Source organism: Echiichthys vipera, assembly GCF_963691815.1.
Source record: "Echiichthys vipera genome assembly, chromosome: 11".
Lineage (NCBI taxonomy): Eukaryota > Metazoa > Chordata > Actinopteri > Perciformes > Trachinidae > Echiichthys > Echiichthys vipera.
Genome location: NC_139836.1, coordinates 11461049 through 11487424, shown reverse-complemented (window position 1 = coordinate 11487424; position 26376 = coordinate 11461049). Strand labels below are relative to the sequence as shown.

The 26376-nt window shown below is 40.8% G+C and overlaps 1 protein-coding gene across 5 annotated transcripts; it reads left to right on the top strand.

Annotated features, from left to right (window-relative positions):
• On the top strand, nucleotides 1-25213 carry klc1b (kinesin light chain 1b). 5 transcript variants are annotated; one of them, XM_083923551.1, is made up of 16 exons: nucleotides 1-71; nucleotides 6942-7212; nucleotides 7529-7759; nucleotides 9303-9381; nucleotides 9914-10142; nucleotides 10286-10373; nucleotides 11048-11149; nucleotides 11714-11887; nucleotides 12582-12681; nucleotides 13946-13998; nucleotides 14295-14362; nucleotides 14903-15011; nucleotides 15450-15602; nucleotides 23153-23277; nucleotides 23487-23544; nucleotides 23654-25213. In XM_083923551.1, the coding sequence occupies exons 2-16, from the start codon at nucleotides 6964-6966 to the stop codon at nucleotides 23726-23728; spliced, it is 1893 nt and encodes a 630-aa protein (XP_083779677.1). In that variant the 5' UTR covers nucleotides 1-71; nucleotides 6942-6963; the 3' UTR covers nucleotides 23729-25213. The 5 variants fall into 5 exon arrangements, with proteins under 5 accessions (XP_083779677.1, XP_083779675.1, XP_083779679.1 ...); XM_083923549.1 differs by having other exon boundaries at nucleotides 9300-9381; XM_083923550.1 differs by lacking the exon at nucleotides 1-71 and adding an exon at nucleotides 2807-2877 and having other exon boundaries at nucleotides 9300-9381.
• The last annotated feature ends 1163 nt before the right edge of the window (nucleotides 25214-26376 follow it).

The following is a 26376-nucleotide window of genomic DNA, read 5'->3' as shown; positions in this document are numbered from 1 at the left end:
GGGAGAATCTCGCTGTGCTGGAGACATTTTGGATTTAAAGGGGCTGAGCTAGCCGTCAGTCCTAGCTCTCGGTAAGTGATAGCTGTGTTTTTATTTTATTTTAACGATACCATAAGAATTGTGTGAACACTGTATATGACTGTGTATTTGAGTGTTATCAGTTTAATATATCGTGTATATAAATTATCAGCTCGGCGGTTTTAACTGGGTAACTCGTAACAACTAACGTTAGGGAGTGGTGATGCTAGCTGGTTAGCTGAAGCTAGCTCGTCGTTCACCAGAGCGCTAAACACGTCAAAAAGCCAGCTTCACTGTGTCTAAGGTTAGCTAAATTAATGAGAATTAGTCCAGAAAACCACAACAAATCTAGTGAGGAAAAACCTGCAAACCCGCCCACATAGATAATATAAAATCCTATAGAAGGAGGTAAAAAACATAGCCCCGTTGTGAACTGCGAAAGTCATAAGACAATTAAATTTAGTCTAATAATGTGGTCCAACGATTATTCTATGTTTTGAATTAATTTGCAAATGTTCAGAAGACTCTGTGTTCCAAACACGTTGTAGTTGTGCAGAGTCATTAACATGCATCGTTAGCTACCAAGACATAACGTTAACTCAAATGTCTATCATATTGTTTAGCACTGCTACGGTTACATCGGTGTAGGAATTAAGTGTTGCACCCACAGGTGTCATCCGTTCTACATTGTACTCCTTGGTTTAGGCAGATGCATTTCCTGGCGTCCCTTCCTGCATCAGTGGTCAAATTCAGCCAGTTTTCTGACATTAATTAGTGGGAAAACATCCCTCTAGCAGCTGGTCACGTGGTGTGATGGATAGCTGTGGACAGTGTCAGTGACACCTTCCTCCTGGTTGTCTCCGGCCCCGCCACACCCTCTCTGATGACGGGCTCTCCTTTGTGTCTGGTAGTGATGATGTGAAGAGGGTTGTTGGATTGCTGTTTGTGCAGGAAACAGAGGAAGATAAAGTCATCTGATGGTATCAAACCACATCAAGTAGACAGGAAATGTGTCTCTAGGGAGATGGCATAGAGATCATCTGCTGACTTGTTGATGCACCTACTGCAGTCTGCCCTTTTCCATTTCCTATGCTAGTATTCTCTGTCTATAATACATCAAGCACCACACCCTCTCCCACACTGTTTGCATAGCTTGTGTTGTGTTTTGTATTTGCTCATTAAGGATTCCGAGCTCAGCTTTTCAATTAGGTTGTATAAACTTTTTCTGTGAGTTTGCTTGAAATCAAACCCACGCGATTTCAAGAAGAAAATGGCTGTCAGTTAGATTCTTGGCAGTAACAAATACACACTTATTCACAAATAAGGGTTATTCTATTCACCGCCTCCTTGGAGATCACTGTAAGCACAATTGACTTGAATGACTGTAGTGCAGTGTTGGTCATGAGAGATGAGGAGAAACGTGGGCCTGAGTGATGATGAGTTTTCCACAGGGAGATGTGATAATGTAAGGCCGGAGGTCTCTGGAGATGGAGACCAATATAGAGTGGAGCTCTGGATGAACACGGCCGAGAGATGGCCTAGGTTTCCTCTGCTCAGAGGGAAATAATCCAGTCAATACAGAGGCCACAAAGTTGTTTCTGTAAACACAGAACTGTCTTTCATAACACTGTTCACTCCTCTAGGGCATTTGTATTGGCTTCTGGGCTGGATGTGCTATGATTGCTGCAATATAATATGACCTTTGATCTCCTGCAATGTTGAGTCATCTAGCTTGTCCATAAATGTCAGTTCCTGGTCAAACTCATCAAAATGGTGCCAAATTAAGACCGGTCTATTCATTTAATATATATATGTGTTTTGTTTATTAGTTAACAGGATTTTTTTTTTTGGATCACATTTTGGAATTGAACATCCGAAATTAAATAAAAAAACATTCTGCAGTCAAGCTCTGGTAGAAACGTGGGGGCACATTGCCATTACTTTGGCTTGATTTTTCTCTTAGGTCCAATGGGCCACAGGTGAGCTACTGCCACTCTGTTGCCAGATTTTTGACTTGTGCCAGTATTAAGAATAGTCAATTAAATCATGTTATCAGAAAAACAGATACATCTCAAATCACTGCTGTATTATTGAGCCCTTGAACATCACGGAAAAGGTTTGCTGGGCTGGACAAATCACTTTAGGACCATTTGCTGGATTGCACAAGGTACTTGGTTTGATTTTGGATTATAAGTGAAATTGGCTCACCAGACATTCATTGCTTGTTGCTAAGGTGAGAATGTAGGGCCCGGAGCTATCTGTAAATCAGTGTTATTTTTTCACATATGTATAGTACCAGTAGGCAGTAGGTTTTGACCTTGCAGTGGGTTGTGCTCTCTATCCTTGGTGGCGTGTGAAACTCCCTTTGTGCCTGGAAATAGTTCCATTGGGTCCATCTCATTGTGTCTCATTAGGGGACCTATTCCTTTGTGTCTGATGAGCATAGAAGAGCAGCGTCTACATCAGGATGGCTCCCTCCCCCATTCGACCTGCTCCTCCACACTCCTCTGCTCTCCTACTGCTGTGGGCGGGGCTGTCTCTTGACGAGCACCCTGAGCTGATGTTGGTTGTTCTGACAGAGCAGTGGGAAGGTCATCATCCTCCCGCAAGCAGCTCATGAACTACCCTCCCCACCATCAGCACTCATCACTCTCATTCCTGTCCTGTTTCATTTCCATTTGTCTCGTGTCACACCGAAGGATTCCTTTTTTCATTTCAAGGAGGATCCCTTTGGATAAACGCACCAATTTTATGATGCACTTTGCCAACGAGTAGCGCTATTGCTGGAGGAGGAGTCATTATTTTATCATCTTTTCACTGTGCCAAACTATGAGGCTCTGATCTGCCACTGAAACTGAGGTTAGTTTTCTGGTCCAGCAAGCTGTAGCAGCTGAGGATATTGCCAGCATGAGTGATTTATGGTTTGAGCCTTTAGTAGCCATTTAGTGGGTTTTGTAATGGATAACAAGATTTTTTTAATTTGCCCTTTTTTCATATGTTGTCCGGTGTTTCACATTGTTTTTCCTCGTGAAAAAAGCCATTACCCCTTAGCTTTAAAGATGCCCCTGTAATGGTTTAACCAACATGATATTTTAAAGCTACATTTCATATGATAGTCCATCTGTTGCAAACAAATGAGAGGCTTATCTGTGTTGCGTACGTGTTTAAATGGTAGGTCAAGTAGCTCTGAGCTGAGGGGTTTGTTGAAAATGGTTTCCTCATTTTCCCTAGTTTACTTTTTGCTTGTTTTCTTCCTATATACATTTCTTCTTAATAGAGACCCAAGTTGCTGCTACAGAAGCTTGACTAACACTTGATCATTGCTGTACCTGATCATGAGGACATTTGGACAAAAGCCCAAATCCAATGAATATGTGCTGCTCTACAGTGTAATGTTTTGTTTTATGTAATCCAGGTCAGCAGTACAAGTCATATCTGGGCCTCGTGAATTAGAGTTGGTGCATTTGTCTGTTATATTTCATATGAGCCTTTGATGCTATATATGTTTTAATGTGCAGACGTTGCCACACGATTTCTATGCAACACAAAAAAGTAAATGTTAAAGATTAATTTCAGGGGCTGACTTTGTAAAGAAAAACAACAGGCCTATTGGACTTTATCTCGCCTCCTTTAAAGACTTGGGAAATATTAACTTCAGCTGTCTGAAAAAAAGTCCTTATTTCAGGTGTATATTTAACCAAGCTAAGTCTGCTTGTTTCTCCCCTGGCTGACATGAAAGTGTTTCTTGTCTTTGTTAGCTACTGTGTACACTCAGCTAGTCAGGCTTTCATCTTCATAGGTATTTAACAGCTGAGTCTCAGAGTAACTGTAGGGTAATAAGCTGTCTGATCTGTGAATATGCTTGATCTTTCAAAGAGATCCTTTCGCATCTTGTTCAGAGAAGGTAAGAGCTTTGGTGCCAGCCCTTATCAGGAAGAAAAGTACTGTAGGCTCCAATGGCAGAGCAAACTTCACCTCAGTATATGACTCCAAATGCTGCTGAACTCAAAATGTTATACATGGTAGTCATCCCTTTGACCACTAAAAATGAGAGTACAGCTTGATCTTTGTGGCATTTGAATATACTTTTATGTAAAGTAGCAGGGCTGTTTTTTTGTCAGGACAAAATGGCTTTCGATTATCTGTGCTGTGGTCTATTTTTCCTTTCAAGTTAATTCTCCATAAAACATGTTACTTCTTGCCTGCTGAATAACTTTACCACTACCACATTTTGCTGCTCTGCACGCTTGCACTTCTGACTGTAACCTCTGGTTATTTTGTTTTAGGCATACTAAACATGTGCATTACGTGATCACAACACAACCTCCATCGAACAGCTTTGTACTTATGAATTTACTTCTTACCAGATCTGTTTTTAAAAATATATATATCTGAGTACATGTTTGTTTGTTTGATCTTGATGCTGGCTTGATGTTGAAAGATTTTTAAGCTAGCAGCAAATGCAAGATCACATTTTTCTAGACTTCCATGTAGTATAAATGTTATTATGTGAAATAGTGGTTTAGAAAAGTGCATGTTACTATTCATTTATTATCAGCGCTGTTTTCGTTAGAATGGGGTCTTTTGATGTGGGATGATAATGGATCTAGTCACCCGCTCTTCTCTGAAAAGGTTGTTTGTCTGAATCTCTTTTGTTTTTCCTGTAAAATAGAAGTATTGTATATTAAGTGCAATCTAAATTAACCTCTGGGTACAATATCTAATATGCTCAATGTGAATCAGTCAGCAGCTTCAGCATTTTAACAGCTTAAACAAGATGCTACCCTTTTTCCTCCACCCTTCACTTTAAGCCTTCACAACAAAGAGGCTTCATGAATTTAACAGAACATTTTCTTTGTAGGTAAAAAAAAAAAGGGAAAATCAATTGATAGATTTTCTTTCGAACATATGCATTTTTTGAATTCTTCAATGGATTTATGTAAGCGGGTTCATGAACCCAAGCATGGTAAAGCTTTGAATTGGAGGAAAGAAAAAACAATATTATTTCAAGTTGAGAGGTTTTCACGTGAGTGCAGCAGATATGCATATGTCTTGTCTGAATCCTCCTATACACTCCATAGTGTTAGGTTCCCTGACACTTAATTATCGATCACCCCTGCTCTGCTGCCCATTCAGAGCCTTCAGCGGGTGGTCTACAGGCTCCAGAATCATCTAGATTAAAAAGCTCATATCCATGGGCTGACTGACATCCAGGCTGTTAATTGACTTCAGTAGCTGCCCCCGTTGGCCTTGTCTAGTGTCCATCATGAAATATTAGCATCATAAATGACACTCCTCTGACAGAGCCCAGCTATAACATGCATAACATTGCAGGAGAGACGTAATTACTGGATACGAGCAAGAGACCCAGTTGCATGTTTGTGTGTCCACTAAAAATACACCATATTTTCTGTAGGAAGAGGTTTTGAAGCTAACAAATTAAAGTGGGCAGTGATTAATTGGACATGACATTTTATAGTCAAACGAAATATTAACTAATTAAGAAAACAATCATCAGACCAATCAAATATAATAAATAATTGTTAGTTTCCAACCTCAGCAGCTATGATATGTTGAGATGTCTCAAGTAGTTTTATTCTTAACGGCAGTTATTTGCCTTCACAGAATATTGATGAACAACTTTTTCAAAGGTTTTGCCCTTAATATTAATTTACTGTAATTGTTGAGGGCTTTTGTTGCTTGTTTTATTCCATCAATACTCTGCTTTGAATAGAATAATTGCTGAAATGCAAGTAGCAAAGCAGGGAGTGGCTCACTAATGGTGTAGTATATTTTTCTCTTGGCAGATGGCTCTCAGCTGGTGTTTATCACTGCAAGCCCCCTCATCCTTAACAACGTATCCTTACCACTGCTAAAATACAGAGTGCACTAGCTCAACATTGCCTGGATCCCAGTCTGATGGGCAGGGCTGCTTTTTGCCCTGACATTTGCACGATGTAGCCAACAGTGATGTGGCTCAGTGACTCATATGTTATCTTCAGACTGTTTGGGGAAAATGGCACATGTTCCATGCTCTCACCAAAGGGCTGACATTTCTTTAGAACACAATATTATTAACTCTGGAGTTTTTTTTCTGGGACTTGACCAGCTGCTCAGCTGTATTACTGGGGCTTTTGTCATGTCATGGCCTCACTGATTCTGTAGCCAGCTCTGTTTGGATAAAGCGCTGGCACCAGAAGTCACCCAGACTGCAGCATCTGTGTGCCCTCTGTTACACTGCAAGTTGCAGCCCTTCTCCCTATCAGAGCTTATTATAGGTGCCAAAGCCCAACAGCCTGTCCACCAGAATAACATATTCTTCTGGCCTTCGGCTATGCATAAAGCAGGCATTATACGCATGTCTTTACTCTGTGTCCATTCATTCAATGCATGCAGCTGTGTAATTCACAAGACTTGAGCATAGTTCATGTGTTTTATTTAATAACCTTTCCTTCTTATCTTATTGAACTGCTCAAAGGAACACTGACCTATCTCCCTTGTGAAATTTGAATCCTTTATTTCCCCTGTAGAGGTAAAACATGAGTGCATTACTCCTTTTTTGGCTGGTGGATCATGCTACCTACTCATTAGGGATGCAAAGAAAGGGCTTGGTGTCAGCATCAAAGGTGGGACTCAACACAGTCAAACATTGACATCTTTTAACAGAGGGTGGCTTTGATGGCTTATAGTTTGAAAGATCAATTGAAATTGAAGACACTGTTAAATCAATGAAAAGTAACGAGACATTGCCGTGACAGTTGCCGTTCTCAGGTTCTGTGAAGGTTTTGTGAATTGTGGTTTTAAACAAGCACAGCTGCATGTTTGGAAGACTTTGAAAGTTGAAATGTTCTGTGACAGTTGCTGCTGTTTATACTTTCCCACAGTGTTATAACAGCCAGTTCTCCTTTTTTCAATCTATGCAGGTTTCCCTGAGCTACGTAGAAGATGTCCACCATGGTGTATCCACGGGAAGAGAAGCTTGAGAAGCTCTCTCAGGAAGAGATCATCTCCAACACGAAGCTGGTGATCCAGGGTCTGGAGGCCCTGAAGAACGAGCACAACTCCATCCTCCACAGCCTCCTGGAGACCATCAAGTGCCTAAAGAAGGATGAAGAGGCCAACCTGGTGCACGAGAAGTCTAATCTCCTCCGCAAGTCAGTGGAGATGATTGAACTGGGCCTGGGAGAAGCACAGGTAAGATGGGGTAGTAGATACTGTATGATGATTTAATGAGTAGATATAGTTTGGTCACCAAGAGGTTATATAAAAGAAAATTATCTGTTAAATAAAGCTAATTACAGTTTTTATTATCGGAATGAATGAGAAAGAGAGCATGGTTTTTTATGCGTTATTTAACTCACACAGCCATGTGTTGCTGTCTTCCACTTTGTGTTTCCTCATTCTATACTGAGCGTGTGTGGTGAGCATGATTCATTCATAATCAGCCCCAGTTTGTTCTCCACTGCTTTTGTTCTTATTAATCTTTGCTTCAATGCTCTCTCTGTCCCAGGTGATGATGGCCCTGTCCAACCACCTGAACGCAGTGGAGTCAGAGAAGCAGAAGCTGCGCGCCCAGGTGAGGAGGCTTTGCCAGGAAAACCAGTGGCTGCGGGACGAGCTGGCCAACACCCAGCAGAAGCTGCAGAAGAGCGAGCAGAGTGTGGCCCAACTGGAGGAGGAGAAGAAGCACCTGGAGTTCATGAACCAGCTCAAAAAATATGATGACGACGTCTCACCCACTGTAAGTCCAATTACAAATGTATCTACAAATTATTAGTCACTAATATATTTTGACCAAGATTAGGTTGATATATTTTGGTTTTATCTAATTTCACGTTTTGTGTGGTGTGATTAGATTGTTCTCATTGTAACAGTATTCTTTTAAAATATGTTCCTTAAACAATGTCAACCAGAAAGCACTAAGTTCAGTTGACTGGATACACATTTCATTTATTATTCAGCCTATGCGAAGACTTTTTTATTTATCTAAAACTAAATTGAAATGACTAATATAAATCCTGCGCTTGGAATAAGTTTACTTTAAATCTGCCTTAAAATGAGTGATTTAACTCTGAAGGGCAGGAAACATAACCTGACCCTCGCCAGATGAATTTCGTTCCGCCTTGCCTCCCTAATCCATCTGGGATCGCTCGACTGGAAAGTGATTTCAGGAGGCTGGGCCCTATCAAAAATCCTTGCATATGATTGGATAAACCACTTGTCCGTCACCTTTATTGACGTGCTACTTCAACCACTCACATCGAAACAAACCCGTGACACTGATGAGAGCGATGCAGGGAAAACCAAAACAGAACAGCCAACATCGCTTTCACCACCAAAGGCCTTCAGAGCCGTTCTCCAGTGTTCTCTTAAAAAAGAAATATTCGTAGATTGGACAACACGATAAAATAGCAGCATCCACGTTGACGTCTGCTTCCTCGATGCAAGCTGCCACTGTCGTTTCTCTGCTACGTCACATCTATAAAATACGCCTGGCGGTCCTGATTGGCCTGACCAATTTCTGCGGCACCTGAAATCACTTTCCTATGGAGCTAATCAAGATGGTTGAGTGGAGCTCAGCGAAGTCAAAACGGAAACAAGGCGGAACAAAAGTCATCTGGCGAGAGTCAGGTTACAGAAAACAGTCAATAATATCCGATACAGGGGAAAAAGAGCTGCATCCTCTTCCAGGAATGAGCCTTTCTGGTCATGTCCTCATTGATCTGATGCTGGAGATGAATCGCTGCGTATTCTGACCTTATTCTTAGTCACAAAAAGAGGCGGTAAGAACCTGTATCATCCACTAACTGCTTATTGCAGAAATCTATCCTGCTAATACTGAAGTATCTGTATTCTTGCCCTGGAGGCAGCTTTGCCATTTCCCACCTTTTTTGAAAAGGTTTAAGTTAAAAGAAATCACCTTTAATCACCTGATAGTATGCAGACATTACTTTTTCATGCAAAGATTGGCTCGAAAATGAGATAAGATCACCACACAAATAAGATATCCAATATCCATGAAGTATCATTTTAATGTAGTGTTGAATGTATTGTTTATTATCCATCTTTGTATATTATATTATTATTATTAGTAGTAGTAGTGGTAGTAGTAGTATTATACTGAATTTGAGGCATTATTATGTTAAAAGACCCCTTGCCCTAAATATATAATAAATATATAATATATATTTATAAAAAAACGACATGACAGTGATGCCACATGGTCGTCCGTGATTTCCGCTGGCCTGAATCTGACTGGCAGGTCTGTTTTATCCTCTCAGCAGGAGGAGAAGGACCGAGAAACACCAAAGGACTCTCTGGACGACCTCTTCCCCAATGATGAGGAGGAGCATGGCCAAGGAAGTAAGAACTGTATTCAACACTTATGCATTACATTATGGTGTTGATAGTATTTGATGTTGCATCCCTCTGCAAGTAAGCTAATCTCACTAACAACATAAGTCCAGGTGGGGTTTCACAAAGATATTTCAAACTGATCTTTAGTGTTAGGCCACTCTTACAGTAATTTTGCCTCTAAATTAGTCTAGACATTTTAGATTATTTTAAGCCTAAAACGTTAGCTGCCCTGCCTCCAGGTTACTTTGGACTAAGAACCATGTTATTTGGATGATTTTAGACATCTTTCTGAAGTCTGACTAGCTGTTAGATCTGAGTCAAAGCTTATCTTTGTGAAACTGGCCCCAGGACACAGAGGTCGATAATGTTGTGTAATGCTATTAAATACTAATTGAATTATCCTCATGATCTAATTAATCCCTGAAACCACTATTGTTTGCATGCTAATGTAGTTAGCGATATAATCAGATCGCAGTTTTCTCCCTTTGACGTCCAAGCTGACCTTTGCCCCTGCGTGTGTGGCCTCTGTACCCTACAGTGCAGCACCAACACAACAGTGCGGCTGTGGCTGCAGCCCAGCAGGGAGGCTACGAGATCCCAGCCCGTCTGAGAACACTGCACAACCTGGTGATCCAGTATGCCTCCCAGGGCAGGTACGAAGTGGCTGTCCCCCTCTGCAAGCAGGCTTTGGAGGACCTGGAGAAGACTTCTGGACACGACCACCCTGACGTGGCCACCATGCTCAACATCCTGGCCTTGGTCTATAGGTCAGATATGTCTCCATAAGGGAACTTTTGCTTGTTTTACAGTTATTTACTGTGCCATGTTTGCCTCCTTTCTACACAAGTGTTGTGAAAGAAGGAGAAACGGTCTCATCTTGTTGTCCTGTCTCTCCCTCTCACTCGTGCAGGGATCAAAACAAATACAAAGAGGCCGCCCATCTGCTCAACGATGCTCTGTCCATCCGTGAGAAAACCCTAGGCAAAGACCATCCCGCTGTAAGACTCATCATGGCAACCATATCTTCATGTGGAAATATCCGTGCTTAGATAAATCAGATTAGTCATCTGGTCTTGGTTCATAATTGCTCGTAAACTCTGTCAACAGTGAGGCAATTACTGTACAGTCTATTGTATTAACTGTTCTTCTCAGTCTGTATGGATTTATTTTCCCATCATTAAAAGATGGATATTTGAACATGTACCTGCAGGCTTTAAAGTCAATTCAACTCCTAAATGTCTGTGTCTGCGCATACATCTAGCATGAACCAAACCACAAAATCATTGCAATCAGAATAGGACCAATGAGACAGAATACAGATTGCTATGAATTGATTTACACTGTGGCACTAAAAACACCTTTGTTAAGCATAAAGGAAGCTATTAAAGCCCAGTGCAAGTCCCTGCAGCTCTGTGGACTTTGCAGTTTTCCCTCATAGTTACTTGTCACTCAGACTGATCATTGACACAGAATAATGAAAGACAACAGCAGGTTTCTACCATCCTGTGTAATCAAAGTAGCTTTGAGCTTTTTGAAAAGACTGCTTTACTGAACAATATACAGTTTAGGACTGCGATAAGTTATTAGACAACAGTAAATGTTTTGATATTTTGAAGGGAATTGAGAAAGGAACTTGCCTTATTTACGTTTTTCTCTCTTTCGGTTTGTCCAGGTTGCTGCAACGCTGAACAACTTGGCTGTGCTGTATGGAAAGAGAGGGAAGTACAAGGAGGCTGAGCCTCTGTGTAAGAGGGCTCTGGAGATCAGAGAAAAGGTAGGCCACATCCCTGGATTGCACCAGTAGAGACATCCACAGCACTGCTATTGAGGTCTCATCTCAAGGCTAAACCCGTGAACAATTAGCTTGTTCTAATAAAGTAATTAACAGTGGTAATATTTCTCAAATGTCAGTTGGAGCTACAGTAACACCAGCGACTATAAATAGAGAAAAGAGCTACCAATTTTCTTAAATTGTCTGTGAAGTTTCCGCTGGAGGCCATTCTTGTGTCAGAGGCGGTTAATTGAGAGCACAGCTGAAAATGGATTGAAGACGTTGGGGAGCGAGTCAGGAGGTAGAAATAGAAAGGAGACATGGCAAAGGTACAGAACCCAGCGGGGTACAATGAATCTCTCTTTGCCTGAAAGCTCTATTCTGTACCCTCTCCATTGATCAGCCTTTTATTAGATCTCCTGAGTGCCTGCAGCAGGCAGACATGCTGCCTTGTGAAAGCAACAAGAGGTACTAGAAGGGAGAGATCCATGGAGAACACCAAATGCACTTTGGCAGGGACACAAACTGAAACTTAAATTCAGATCTTTTGTTATTGATTTCCCACAGGTCCTGGGGAAGGACCACCCAGATGTGGCCAAGCAGCTGAACAACCTGGCTCTGCTTTGCCAGAACCAGGGCAAGTATGAGGAGGTGGAGTACTACTACTGCCGTGCCTTGGAGATCTACGAGAGCAGGCTGGGCCCAGATGATGCTAATGTGGCCAAAACCAAGAATAACCTGGTGAGCGACAAGTTACCACAACCACATCAGCTTTTACGCCAAGCCTCTCGCTGCAATGAATTACATTTTTCTGCGGCTGGGAGACGTAGAAATTGCATTGCAGCTTGCTGCAGGGCGCACTTCACCGCTGCTTAGTTTGTTTTCGGCATTACTGTGCCTTTTTTCCCGCTTCCCTTTCAAATCATTTCAGTTCTATACTATACTTTTTTACTTTGACAAGAATAACAGTCTCTATAGAGCTGTGAATGTATCAAGGTAAACATGGATAACATACTGTAGTTTTATTGTGAGTAGACTCTTGGTCCCTGCGGGGGTGGTCGGCATGTAAACTGTAACTACTTTCTGACTACTCAAGCTACCACTTTATTGTATTCAACTGATGTTGGCTTTGCAACAGGGGTACCATCATATTTAGAGGTGCAACACAAACGGTACCCTTGCAAATATGGTATGAACTACGAAGCCATTAGTCCTTTGTCGACTGCCTTGCTTCTTACCCTTAACGCTTCTGTCCTCTCTCACTGATGATGTATGGAGACAGTAAGGGAGGCTCTGAGGTACTATATCATTTTCATGAGTCACAGTGCACAGGAGAAATATGCAGACTGACTGCTGTCTCAGGGGCCACACTGTGAGTCGATAAGCCCATTTGATCCAAAGCTAAAACTTGCATTCTCTTCTTTTTCTTCTTCAGGCATCCTGCTTCCTCAAACAGGGGAAATACAAGGAGGCTGAGATTCTGTACAAAGAGATTCTGACTCGTGCTCATGAGAAAGAGTTTGGATCTGTTGATGGTAAGGCCCCATGGGAGAGATTGTAGCCGACAGTGTATGTTTCAAAGATTATTTATATATTGCTGTTTTTTCTTCTTTTTCTATCAACGTAGAAAGGCAATAAATAAAATAAATCCCCCAAAAATGGTGGTGGGTCACATCAAACTTCCCTTCAGAATATACAGATGAGATTTGTTTTTTGTTGTTTTCAACTTTCCTGCAACATTGTCTTATCTTCCATCTTTGTCCCACTCCAGTGAGCAGAGTGAGTGATGGAGAGATGGTTAAAAAGTGGACGGTGTTCTAAGCAAGGTGCCTACCTTCATCATTCAGAGGACACAAAGAATCCAAACAAACTTTTTAAAGAATAAAGAGTTTGCTTGTCTGAAAGATGAACTCTTAGAATTTTTTCCTCTTTTAAGTTAAGCTTTTTGTCGGCTTTCCTCCAGGGATTAGATTGACTGCTTTGAAAAGGAATTGAAAGGGTCTCTGCACAATGTGCTTCTCTGATGCTTTTTAAGCGAAAGCATCTCAGAGGTTTATTTTTCATGTGTCACTTAACCTGACAATAGCGCTCTTTATTATTTTTTTCAAACCTGTTGGGGAGTTGAAGGTTGGAGGAAGACAGCAACAGTTTGCGTCAATGGGATTGAAAAAAGGTTTATATTTTGCAAATGTTTTGTTTGATATCTTATAACTTGTAGGTGTTTATGTGTTTTAAAGGCGTATTTAATGAATCTATTGCATGAATAAGTAATGTTTTTTTTTATTTAACGGTGCAATCATAATGTTTTCTGTATCTAGATCCATTAAACTATTGTGTTTTTTTATGTTTTCTGCATAATCTGGGGGAAAAATGTTTGATGGAAATGATTAAAAGATTCAATTAAAAAAAGACATGGTACTGTACTGACAGTATTACTAATAAGCTCAAGACCGTCTTTTGTCTGAGTCAATCTTTGATATTATTAATGACCATGTTAAACATTTATCCAGTGTTTATAATAATTAAACTACATGTTGAAACAGATCTCAGGATTCACCAGCCTCTAATTGTATTTGTGTAGCCACATACATAGAAACAATTCAAAACACAATCTCCTGACCAAGACACTGAACTTAATGATTTCAAATATCTTAATCAGTGGGCTAATCTGGCATGTTCAACCTGTATCCTGAATAATTCATGGTGGATTTAATGAAACATCCTGAGATTAAACAGTTCAGCTGTTTCCAGTCCTTCTCCACTGTTTGTAGACCACCTCTGCTGTCTGTTTGTCTGCAGCTGAAAACAAGCCCATCTGGATGCACGCAGAGGAAAGAGAGGAGATGAGCAAGGTGAGGGTTTCGTGTAATCAACGTCATGTCACGTCTGAACAAAAGCGGAGCAAATATTAAAAGAAAATCAAGTTAATAAAACAAATGGAAGGTTGTGCCATGGGAAAAGTGGTCTGTTTTCACTTGAAGTTTGGAAAGTGAAATGCACTCCACCTTCCTTCACATACACACAATATAAGCCTCAGTTGGCATATGATAGTTATGTGTAAACACAGGAAAAATGCTGCTGATCCAGTTCAAACCACCACTCCCTTTTAAGCTCTTTTCTCTTCCTCTTCCCTCTTATTTACTTCCAGGGCAAGCACAGAGACAACACTCCATACGGAGAGTATGGAGGCTGGTACAAGGCCTGCAAAGTCAACAGGTGAGCGTGATAAGCCTGTTTTTACATCATGGTCATAAACAAAGACACACGATAAAGGCCAGAGATTAGTCATTTCATTAGATTTATTATTTTATAATGTTTGAAGTCAATATATCTCAATATGTTTCATATTGTAAAAAGTGAGATTTATACTATACTATATATAGATAGACCCTGCCGCTACAGTGCTGTTTAAGTAATTCCCCGGCTGTACTGACAGTGCAAAGACGCCGAGAGCACAGATGAGGAAGACCTTGAATTGCTGACCAATGAGAGCAGACTGGCCTAAAGAGGCAGGTGCTAAAACATTTCAGAGGGTGAATACAGGTATATTCAGACAATCTGTATGAAAAAATAATGCGTTCTTTCAAGATTAAAGCTTATAAACGTTCTAGTAGAAACCCAAAGTACAAGTGTGAACCTTTTAAAATTAGCATTATATGGGACTTTTGATCTTTCAGGGTTTTTAGGATTTTCATACACAATAGCACACATCAAATTTGTTCAAATGACCCTTGGTGTGCTTTTCTCATTGTTCAGCCCTACAGTGAACACCACCCTGAGGAATCTGGGGGCCCTGTACCGTCGGCAAGGCAAGCTAGAGGCTGCTGAGACCCTGGAAGAGTGCGCTGTGAGGTCTCGCAAGCAGGTCAGCAGCATTTCTCTGAGCTGAAATAGTCAGTTTCTGCAAGCAGATCATGTTTTTTAGTTCCTGTTTTTACAATTTCTCAATAATACCCCCCAATCTGATGATATTTCTTTCCCTCTCTCTACAATGCTATGGATCCAGAGCAACACAGTAAGTGGTTTGTCTCTAACTGATAGCCCCCATAGAACCTCCACCTCTTTCCCCTAATCACTCCCATTTCACAGACATTTCAAATGTTCACTTGTCTCTGTGATGCCACTGTAACCGTGTTCTGAACGCATTAAACAAGACAGAAAACATAAAATCCCTTCAATGCCTCCATGTAACTTCACACTCTTCACTCCCACACACTTTTCAACAAGCTAATGTCTACCTCCGAGCTAGTTCTAATTATGGCTTGTTTGTTTGTGTCTCGTGCCTGTGTGTTATTCCCATCAGGGCATTGACCCCATCCACCAGACACGTGTGGTGGAGATCCTGAAGGATACAGACGGCGACAGGCGGAGGAGCAGGGACAGCCTAAGCAGCGTTAAGTATGAGAGCGGCTCCGAGACTGGCGAGGAAGTGAGTATGGGCGTGGAGTGGAACGGGGTGAGTACAAATCCACTATAGTTGAGTCACCGTGCCTAGTGACCTCACTGGAAGAATAAGGGGGCGTTGGTGGACTGGTACAGAACCGCCTACAAATTAATAGAATTTTAAATAAAAGATTCTTGTTATGTCACTTAAAAGGTGAGACAAGTGGGCTCAAGAGGAAGTGGACTCATCTGAGCCAGTCAGAAAGCCCCAGTAGACGATGCACCTCACAGGAAGCTCAGGATACCTCTCCTCACTGTGGTCAAAAGCACAAATTAGTCATTGCTGCATGACCTATGATGTGCGGCACTGCTGTGGTCAGTGCACATCATAAGTTGAAAATGAGCAAAATTATTTATTATATTTATTTTATATATAAGGCTAAGTTGCACAACCAGCTTTTTTACAAAACTATTTTAAGGCACACCTTTTAAAAAATCTAAATATATTCAGTGGAATAGCTGCTGATATTGTTCTCGATCTGTACCAGTCCATCGACTCCTGGTCAATGTGCCTTGTTCCTCTCATGAGGTCAACATGGAAATCTTTTTTTCTGCAAATTGTAAAGCTGATTGAGTGTCTTGGCATGCTGACCTGTTGTTTTTGACAGTATCTGTGTTTGCTTTGGACTACATGTTCATGTTTTTTGTTGTCCATTGCTTGACTATGAAGTCCCAGTGTCTCATTTTAATAAGTGGTTGTTCTGCTGGCAATGCTTCTGCATAAGTGGAGCGGTAACAAAAAGGCACAAGCTCATTCTGAGGCACCCTGGCAACATATGAAATATTTATTTGTTTTTGTGGGACTCTGAGATACAGCTTGGCGAAACCCCTATTAGGATGTCTCATTTTTCCGCTATTAAATACAATTGACTGCCAATATCCTTGATGCTCATCCCTCTGTGCAGTAAACTGGGAGGTTGATACGTAATGGTTCATCCTGCGGTTTTATTACTTCATTATGACGTCCACCCTGGCTCTGTCTCAACAATCGTTAGAGTGATTTCACTGCAGGGCTTTTATTTTTCCCATTGGACTTGTCACCCCTCTTCTTGCTATTAAAAGGTCGGTGCTGAAAACACAATATTCAGTGTAGCAATGTATGCAGTTAAATGGACACTGTTAAAGCTGCGTCCCAGCTCTAAGAATCCCTCTGATGAGGCTTACATAAGCCAGAGGGCAGGATTGTGCCAGCAGAGATGCTTCGTCTGAGCCTGTGCCTCCCCCCTCACTTAAGTGCAGCCACGCCCTTCACTGCACCAACCCAGTCCAAACATGCATGTAGCAATGCCAGCCTGCTGGGCTCACCCTTAACATGCACATTAATGGGCCGTGTGTGTTCACTGTGTTTTCATATGGTTGAGAAATGTCTGTTAACCTGAAGTCTGTTAAAGTAACATTAAAGGGATAGTTTGGATTTTTTTGAAGCAAGGTTGTATGAGGTACTTATCCATAGTCAGTGTATTATCTACAGTAATTGGCCGTCAGTACGCCCCAGTTTTGAGAAGCATGGAGCAGGACAGGGACAGAAGCTAAGCAATGTACTGCTGTGGATAGAGGCTGCAGCTAAATGTATTTTAGCCACGTAAAAAGAAATATCAATATTTTAAAGTTTTCGCTGTATTTAGAGTATTTTTACCGCCTTACCTTGGTGTCAGACAGTCCTGTTTTCACAGGGCGAAACTGAAGCCTTTCTAAGCTACCTTCTAATTCTACCTTTTGTTGGCAGTCTACTGTTGCCACAGTCAGTTAGTTAGTTCGTTTTGTTAGACAAACAACTCCTGAGTTCTGAGTTCATGCTTGTCCTCCTGTCTGCCTCTCCAAACTGGCAGCGTGTCGACTGCCATCTACTGTAGGCAATACACTAAGTATATTATACAACTCCACTTAAAATAATTTGAACTTACCCTTTTACTAGAAAGGCGGGGTTGTGTTTGCTGGCTGTAGTGTGAATGTGAATGCTTCTTTACACACGTTCATATGCATAACACTTTTACTCAACTGCTTCACTCCCAACAAATGCAACGGCATGCGTATTCATTCGAGTGTGCACCTGTTGTCTCTGAAACATGTGATGGCATGCAGAGGGTCCCTGGGTGTATGCTAGCATTTCATTGTCCACGTCATGACCATAGCAGTAAAAATTAAATATACACAGTCCAAACAGAAATTGTACTCATGATGTTCTCATGCATTTAAAGATGTTTCTAAAATCTAATTTGTGACAAAACATTTAAGCTTTTAACTAAAAGATTGCTTAACAAATTCCATCAATCCATTCATTTACACATGGCTATCTTGCGTTTGTAAAGTACTGTCTGCTTGAGTGTAGATCATTTCTGAGAGATGATGTGATAGCCACATTACTAGTACTCACCTGCTGTATAGCCCTGTCCAAACATGTCTTAACTCTTCTCTCAGGAAGTCTGATATGTCACTGAGGCTATAGGAGTGGTTCACATTTTCATACAGCTGATCCTGTTCACTTCAAAATTCTGCATTTGAATAAATACCTGCTGTTTCACTATCACACTATTTATACAGGACGAATTTAGGTGCCACTTAATGGGAGCTCATTTTTTGTGTTGAACAAATGGAAGCATACAAGGAGTAACGCTGAGGAGATGACAGCCTTGAGCAAATTTGTGGTTGTGTTCAGGCTAATTGGTAGTATGTATGTGCCTGTCTCTTTATGCATGTATGTCTGTGTCTGCAGTCGCTTCGCTTCGGCTAGACGCTTCAATGTTCTGCCTGTTTGTGCGCATGTTTTTCTAGATTTCATTCTTTGCCTTTTTTCCTTTTCTACGTGTCACTAACCTACCTCCTCGTTGATTAGTCTTGCCATGACAACCAATCAGCCTGTCAATCAAATTTCCTTTTCTCACTCAGTGGATTGTACTCTCCCTCTTGAACTTTCATTCTACACAATACGCGTGGGTGGGTTGGTATATAGTGACATAATAAATAGGTTAGAGTAGATTATTATTATTATTATTATTATTATTATTATTTCACTATGGAACAAGGGGCAAGCCGAGGCTAGTTTTACATTTCAGCTATAAGCGGACAGTGTGGGATTTTTTCCTCATTGTTTTCAGGACTTTTGAATTCAAAATGCTGTACATGCAGTGTGATTATGTCCCTCTTATCATCAGTAGAATAGCTATATCAGTATGCCCCTTTCAGTGCTGATGTTTGCAGATGTCCCACATCTGCAGTGCACAGTCACTGGCTGGATGCAGTGTGCCAAGATCAGTCTGTCTGGTACCCAGAGAGGAAAGAAAAACAGCTGAGTCACGGTGACTGCAGCCACCAGCCTACTGCATCACTGACCTGCCTGTTGTAGTGCAGCTCCTGAGAAAGCTGTAATGTTTCAAAGAGAAGAATAACTCCTGTGCTGCTGAAATCTTTTTTGTTTGCTTACGATCCCTCAATTGGGGTTTACAAAAAACTACTATCAGATCACAAGCTGCAGGTAATACAGTAAACTTGGTGCAGGATAGACAGCTCAGCAACGTCATACTAGTGCAGTTAAGTGCAGAAAAGGGATGAAGCTCAACCCAACGCTCTCAATCTTACAATGTGTGCCGTTTTTTGTCTTGTTTCTCTCTTTTCTCTTTTTATCAGGCCTAAGCCATCAAGATTATTCCTCCATCCTTCTCTCCTCCCCCAACACAATAGCAAAAGGATGTGTGTTGTCGTTCCCTCTGGCCTTCTCTGTCCCAACAAACCAGCTCCTCTGCCACTCCCGGTGCCCCTTCTCCGGCAGAGACCCAGAAAGCCGCCTCCCGGCTGTCACTTCTGTCCCCTGTTCAACTGATAACTGCTGGGGACGTTTGGTCTGCTCATCTCTGCTCTCTTTTTCCTCTCTTCTTTTCTCTCCCTATCCTTTCCTCTCACTAACCCTGTGTCATCCACCATGTCAGGCATCGTTTCTTCAACTCTTTCTCTCACTTGACATAAAAAAAAGGTCATTGGTTGTGAAATATTTTCCTGTGAGGAAGCCACTCGCACATTTTTCCTCTCTGCAACACCGATTTGTGATTTTTCATAGGTGCATAGTAGATTTATTTGGCTAGCTAAGAGGAGCAGGGAGGTAATTTATTGGAATAAGGCAAAAGATGGAAGATCTTGAGGATCAGTGTCACTTTTGACGGCAACCTTAGCTCGAGGCGTCACTCCAATCTACAGTCAGATAAAATGTTACAATCACTTAGAGTCTGTACATTACAAAACGAGTTTCCACCGTAGCTCTTCATTGCACCCGCAGTCTGTTTTTACAACAAGCGAAAGTTGACCTCAGAGTTAGCTTCCAACCTGGTGCCTGTATTTAGCCGTCATTTTATTTTATTTTGTTTTTAAAAGGAAGGTGTTTTTTCAGTTCTGTTTGTTTACTACGGAAGCCCTGAGAGGCAAGGTTGCTCCACACAGCTTCCATAGTTTGTTTTTAACTATCTTAACGATAATGAGATGAGATCAAAGCTAAACAGTTTGGAAATAAATGGTACTGTATAGTTTTCACAAGCTAATCATAATATGTCATTTCTGTTTAACTTTTGTGGCCTAATTGGCGGGAAGTGAGAAGGGAGCATTGCCATTTCTTGTTTTTTATAGATATATTCCCTTTTCATTTCAATTTTGCATCATTTTGTTTACATTTTTTAAATGTTGATTATTTTGTGGCTGAATAATAAGGCAGTAGTTTGCTGCCTGTTGTAATAGACCGGAAGAGCCAACATCAGTTGGTGGCAAATTGCTCAGATCACAGCAAGGTGTCGTTGCCATGATCATTTATTTTCAAGTAGCTCTCGCTGGCTTCAGTGTGCTTGGTTAGATTGAGCAATCGCACAGGCTCTACACTGGTACAATGTGTACACAGTAGCTTGCTTTTACAAAGGGAATGAGCAACATTAGCTAAGGCTGTAAAGCCAATATGACCGCTGACATCAACTGGAGCAACTCACAATGATACTGGCCCCCGGAGAGATTGCTTATAGTAGATTTCAAAAATAATGGACGTTAATGCCCAGAATTGCCTTTATTTGTTGATGCATGAGAAGAAGCTAGTGTTATCATTCAATGGAAGCCTGGGTTCCACAGTAGTTTTGGTGCACATTTGTGTATGTTTTGTTGGTACAGTCACAGTGCCCTCATAATGTGTTTTGCTTAATGGAGTGTGTTGCCTTTTTCTTACACAGTTGTTTGCAAGTAAACATTGTCACTTTGGTGAATCATGTTCTTAGATACCGGAAGTACAGTGCGAGCGTTTCCTCAAGATCAACATGTTATTTCAGATGTTTAACTAACTGAATGTAAAATTACTTTAACATCTTTCAAGTGTAATTGTAGGCTGTATTTATAGATTTGACAAGTGCATTCACTATATGGCTTTTCGGTATGCTACTTGCCTTGATTCTTCATTCCTTCCAATGAGTACACCTATACTTCTAATGCAACTCTGAACAAAAGAATTGACTATGTACATCACATAATTATGACAATATTGTTGTGTTAGTGGAATGCTTATTTATTGAACTGTCTATTCTTGACATATATAGTGTGACTTCAGTTTCCTAAAGTGGAAGAACATAAATGGTAAGGTCTATAAGCACTATCTTAGTAAGTAGGACTGCATTATATTTACCTTTCTGCATTGTGAAGATTATTGCATCAACACTTGTTGGTATTCTCAAATAAAGTTTTTCATTTGTGAAGTTTTGTCTTTTCTCTGCATCGGATTGAGACGTCTGTGTTAATGTGTGTTTATTGGAAGGCTGCAGAGCCACCCAGTGTAACATAAAAATACCTATCCTGGAAGATGCATGTAAATAATCTGATTTACCCACAGTCCCCTCTGCTGGTGTCAAGCCTACATTGCATTATGATGAATTCACCGCATACTGTGCATACAGTATTTTGTTTTGATCCCACCAAAGCCAGACAACAGTACTGTCTTCACTTGTTGGTTAGTAATTAAATGAAAACACACACTATACAGGACAGCTGGTATGTGACACAGAAGGCTAATCTAAAAATGAATGGATGGATGGATAAATTACTTTAAAACACATCTTTGTTGAATATTCAATACGGCATTCTACGTACCGTTATTTCTGAATAGCAGACTGCTGCTATGGATACTGGACTGTTGCCATGGATTCATTCGATTCTGACCATAGACTCTAAAGCACCATTTTAAAATGAATAAAAACATTGAATATCAATATTTTGTGTCAAATTATCAATTTCTTTAGGAAATAGTTGTGTAATAAGCCGAAGAATGGAGAGCGAGCGGGTCATTATTGCAGTTGAAGTCCTTCAGGTTGATTCAGGCACTGCGTCACCCTGTCAGGGTTTACAGTAATTCACAATAATGACCTCCCTCTACATCATCACTTACTATTTTCCCTATTTTCATTATCCATGAATCTGCCGCTTGATTTCCGGAGAAATTGGTTAATCATTTGTTCTGCAAATAGGCAGAATATGGTGACAAACGGCCACCATCACATATCCTGAAGCACAAGGTGACACATTCAAGTTGCTTGTGTTGTCCAACCAATGGACCAAAACAGAGATTCAGTTTACTGTCACAAAAGACAAAAGTAATGCAGCAAAGTCTCCAGATTAAGATGCTGAAACTAAGTAATGTTTGGCATTCTTGCTTAAAAAAATGACGATAATTGCTGATTATATTTCAGTAAACAATTAAGCTATGGTTACTGTAGATGAGAATAACCCAACACAACCATTAGACAACAGTGAGATCATCACAGTGACCTTGCCTAATGAACGTGCAAACTAAGTTACTACAGTTGATTGAACGGTGTAACTTTCGAAAGGTACATTTAGTTTATGGTTACATGATGATAATGATGCTTTTATGGTGAAAGGTCAGCTATCAGGAAATGAAATGATGCTACTATTTCCTGTTGTCATCAACATTACACACGTTCACAAATCTAAGTGAATATGTCAGTATCACCTAATGAATTGCTCTTTAAATGCATTACTGGTCATTTCATGTACAAACCCTCTTTAGTGAGATATCCTGCAGTTTGGCTGCAACCAGCCTACACTGGAGATCAACAATAGGGAAAAAGTATGAATACTTGATTTATTCTGAAATACTGTCATTTTTTACCGTTGAGAATCTGATAGAATATCCGCCGTGGCTATACCTCTGCTGCACTAGCATGTTTTTTTAAATAACCAAGGCACTTCAACAAAAAAACTTAATTTTTCTATTCATTTTTTAATCCTATACCCCTATTAAAACATTGTTGAAATCTTTTCTTCTGACACAATGGTTACTGTTTTTAATAGTTTTTCCCGTAAAAATAAAGGTTTTTGTTGAAGTGCCTTGGTTATTTAAAAAAAACATGCTGAAACAGCAGGAAGATATTCTATCAAATTCTAAATGATACAAAATAATGATATTCCAGAAAAATAACAAGTATTAATTTGTTGTCTAATTTTGATCTCCCGTGTAATGCTAAACACAAACTGAAAAACAAGATGTGCATTCTGCAGAATGGATGGGTTGATGATTGTGTGTGTCTGCAGGACGGCAGTGGAGCTCTCCAGCGCAGCGGCTCTCTGGGGAAGCTCAGGGACGTTCTGCGTCGCAGCAGCGAGCTGCTGGTGAAGAAACTGCAGGGCAACGGACCGCCTGAACCTCGCAGCACCAAGTAAGCTCACGGGAAATCCTCTGTTATGAGGGATAGCAGGCCGTTAAAGCAAATGACATTCCTTGAAAGAAATGTCTTTAGGAAGCAAGAAGATTTACAGCAGCTTAGAAATGATCTCTCCAGCTCCATTTATTATTCTTTTGTAGCTGTGCCCTGATCTCACATGCAAAGTTAAGATGAACATTATTTTTTTCCTATTTGTTCAACAGCATGAAGCGAGCTGCTTCCTTGAATTACCTGAACAAAACCAGCGATGACCCGTTCCAGGTGAGCAACCGTTTGCTCAGTCTTTTAAATTGTATTAAATCTATGTAACGCTATATTACTGGAAAGATCATGTTTAACCTTCATGTCGTGTCTTCTATTTCCGGGTCAGACTCGGGGAGGCAGTAATTTCAGGGACAGCAGGGGCCTGAGCTCCAGCACTGTGGATCTCTACACTGGAAACTGAGCAGCAGGTGGGCTATCAGCTGATCCCTTCACCGACCCAAAGAGGATCCTTCCTTTGGCTCGTTCTCTGAGCCGTAACCATCACCAACAACACTACCAGAGAGCCTCCAGCACACCCTCCCTCTGCCTGTCAGCATCCAACCCAAAGACCCATTTGCTCCAATGTTCAGACCAAAAGACATTTTCAGGCATGAAAAAATACACGTACATAACCAATGTATGTTTTTTTGGTTTGTTTGTTTTTTTTAAACCCAGGTTTTTGCTTTTTGGTCTTCCAGAGGCAGATTGCTGTATTTGTCCCTCACCGTGCTCCTAACATTGGTATCGCCTCAGTGCCTCTTAAATGTGGCCAAGAAAACATACCTCATCTCGCCCCTTTTCTTCATAATCACTGTGACTCTGCACTTTGACTGCATCTGTTGCCATAATGTCGCTTGTTCTGGTATATTTCTGTTTTATGTTCTGATTGGAGATATTCGTGTTCCTCAGATGTGTTGTGTTTTCGTGTGCCATTCATTGATTCATTAGTGCAAAATAGAAAAAAAAAAGATACTTTGTAAACTCCTATTTTTTCCAAAAATAGAAATACAATAAATAGGTATGTTGGGTTTGAAATGGCATAGTGTAAATTTGACTCGATTATGCTGTTGAAAAAAAATCATTTTATTTTCTTTTTAATGATTTTGCCTGTTGAGATTTATTTGCAATGCGAGGTGTTGCTTAAAGCTTTTGGGAAACAGGGTGACATGTTTATCTTACTGACATCATTTGTTAGGGCTAACTTTTTTTCACACAGAGTTTTTGAAAACAGTTATAAATCGAAACGGCTGCTGCTTTAACCTCTACAGCTTTGAGTTTCAAGAGTGTGTTTTCGTGCACCACTTTCTCTTCCGTTGCAAAGAAAATGCCATAATAATCTTTGAGTCATCTCGAGTCAAGTCTCAGAGCGCTGAAAAACACAACCATGTAAAAATGTTCAACATTTTTAGATTGTATTGTAATGATCTCTGGTGCCATGCAGGACTCGTCTGCGGGCGGGCTGTTTCTTTTGTTCCAGTCCACGTCTGCACGTTTAAGCTGCCAACTGTGAGCGCATCATCTCGTAATGTTGTTTACAGTGATTAGAATGTATGATACGTGTCTAGTTCTGTGATCATGATAGATTTTTGCACAACTCTCAGACGGGTGTCTTCTGTCTTTATTGCATTTTTAGTGAAGCTCAAAAGAACTGGAATGTCTTGTAATTATTGTTTTTTTTCCCCTTGTTTGACATGCTTCTCCTTTAATAATTTGTAATAAATGTATACAATAGAATATGATCATGAGTTCACAGATCCTAGAATTCATCAGGAAATTGGAAGGAATAGAGTTGAGCATGATGATAAGAGTCGAATGTGTTTGGATCTGATTCTTAAACTATCCCACATGCAAATCTGAACCACGTTCTGATCTTGATTCAGAAATAAAACCATCAATTTTCTATTCATGTTTGCGATTTTGTCATGTATTCTTTGATGAGATTGAATGGGACTGATGATTTGCCCTTGAAAACCTGGGGGGAAAAAATAGTTTAAACCTCTTGAATGAATGAATTGGCTTGAACACGTACTTGACAAGTACAATAACAAATGTAATGTCTTGCCCTGTCCCTAACCCTGCAAACTATAACAGTGAATTCCACCAAGCAAGATCTTAAACGTCAGTGTCTAAGTAAGTGTGGGAACCCTGATGACTTGCCAAGACATGATACAGTATGTCTCCCAGAGTTTTCCCTCCTCTTGGTGGAAGTCAGTCAGGGGTTGCTCTGCTCACTGGTAATCTCTCAGGATGTCAGTGCTTTAATGTGCAGCCTCAACCCTTTATCACTTCTGAAAGCTTATCCGACCGCAGGATGGTTTCGTTCAACGGAGAGCTGTCAGGCTCCTTCTCGCGGTTGTCTTGGAAGGGAACAGCAAGTCAGAGTAGCAGAGTTCATTGGTGCATGAGAGTTGACGCCATGCCCTTAGGAACTTCTCATACACTACATTTTCATTTTTACAACTGTGCGTCCTCTTATTCACTGCAGCTCCTGCCTATCAGCGGTAACACTGGTTTGACCCTTTAATCCTTCAGTTTGGTTGGCTGCATGTTTCGGCCGTCTAGGTGCCAGCTGGACCAGCAACATGGCACCAGTCCCGCCCCCAGTACCACCAGTGGTGCCAGCAGGGGCCGTTCCCTCCTGTTGAGACTGATGTATTCGCATGGGCAGGACTCATTGGGCTTGTCAAGTCAATTTTGTTTATCTAGCCCAATACCTAAAATAACAAAATCTGCCTCAGGGGGCTTTACAATTCGTTCTCAATGTTTGTAAGCGCCCCAACAGGAGGCAAGTTTGTTTCCAGAGTGGGGTAAATTTTTTAAAAATGCAAATAGTCTGGCCCCTGCACACCTGGGGCCCCTAGGCTGCAGCCTAGGGCAGCCTGTGCATTAATCCGCCTCTGGTCAAGGGTGCAAGGTTTTGAAGATCAGTTTGAAGATGAAAACCTAAATAGTTTCTATCCCAACTTTGTAACAGCATTAAATAGATAAAGTCACTCACTATGAACTGACAATGTATTTTTTTTATATTAAGGGACAAACTGGATATGAAAAAAAACTGGAATATTTAAT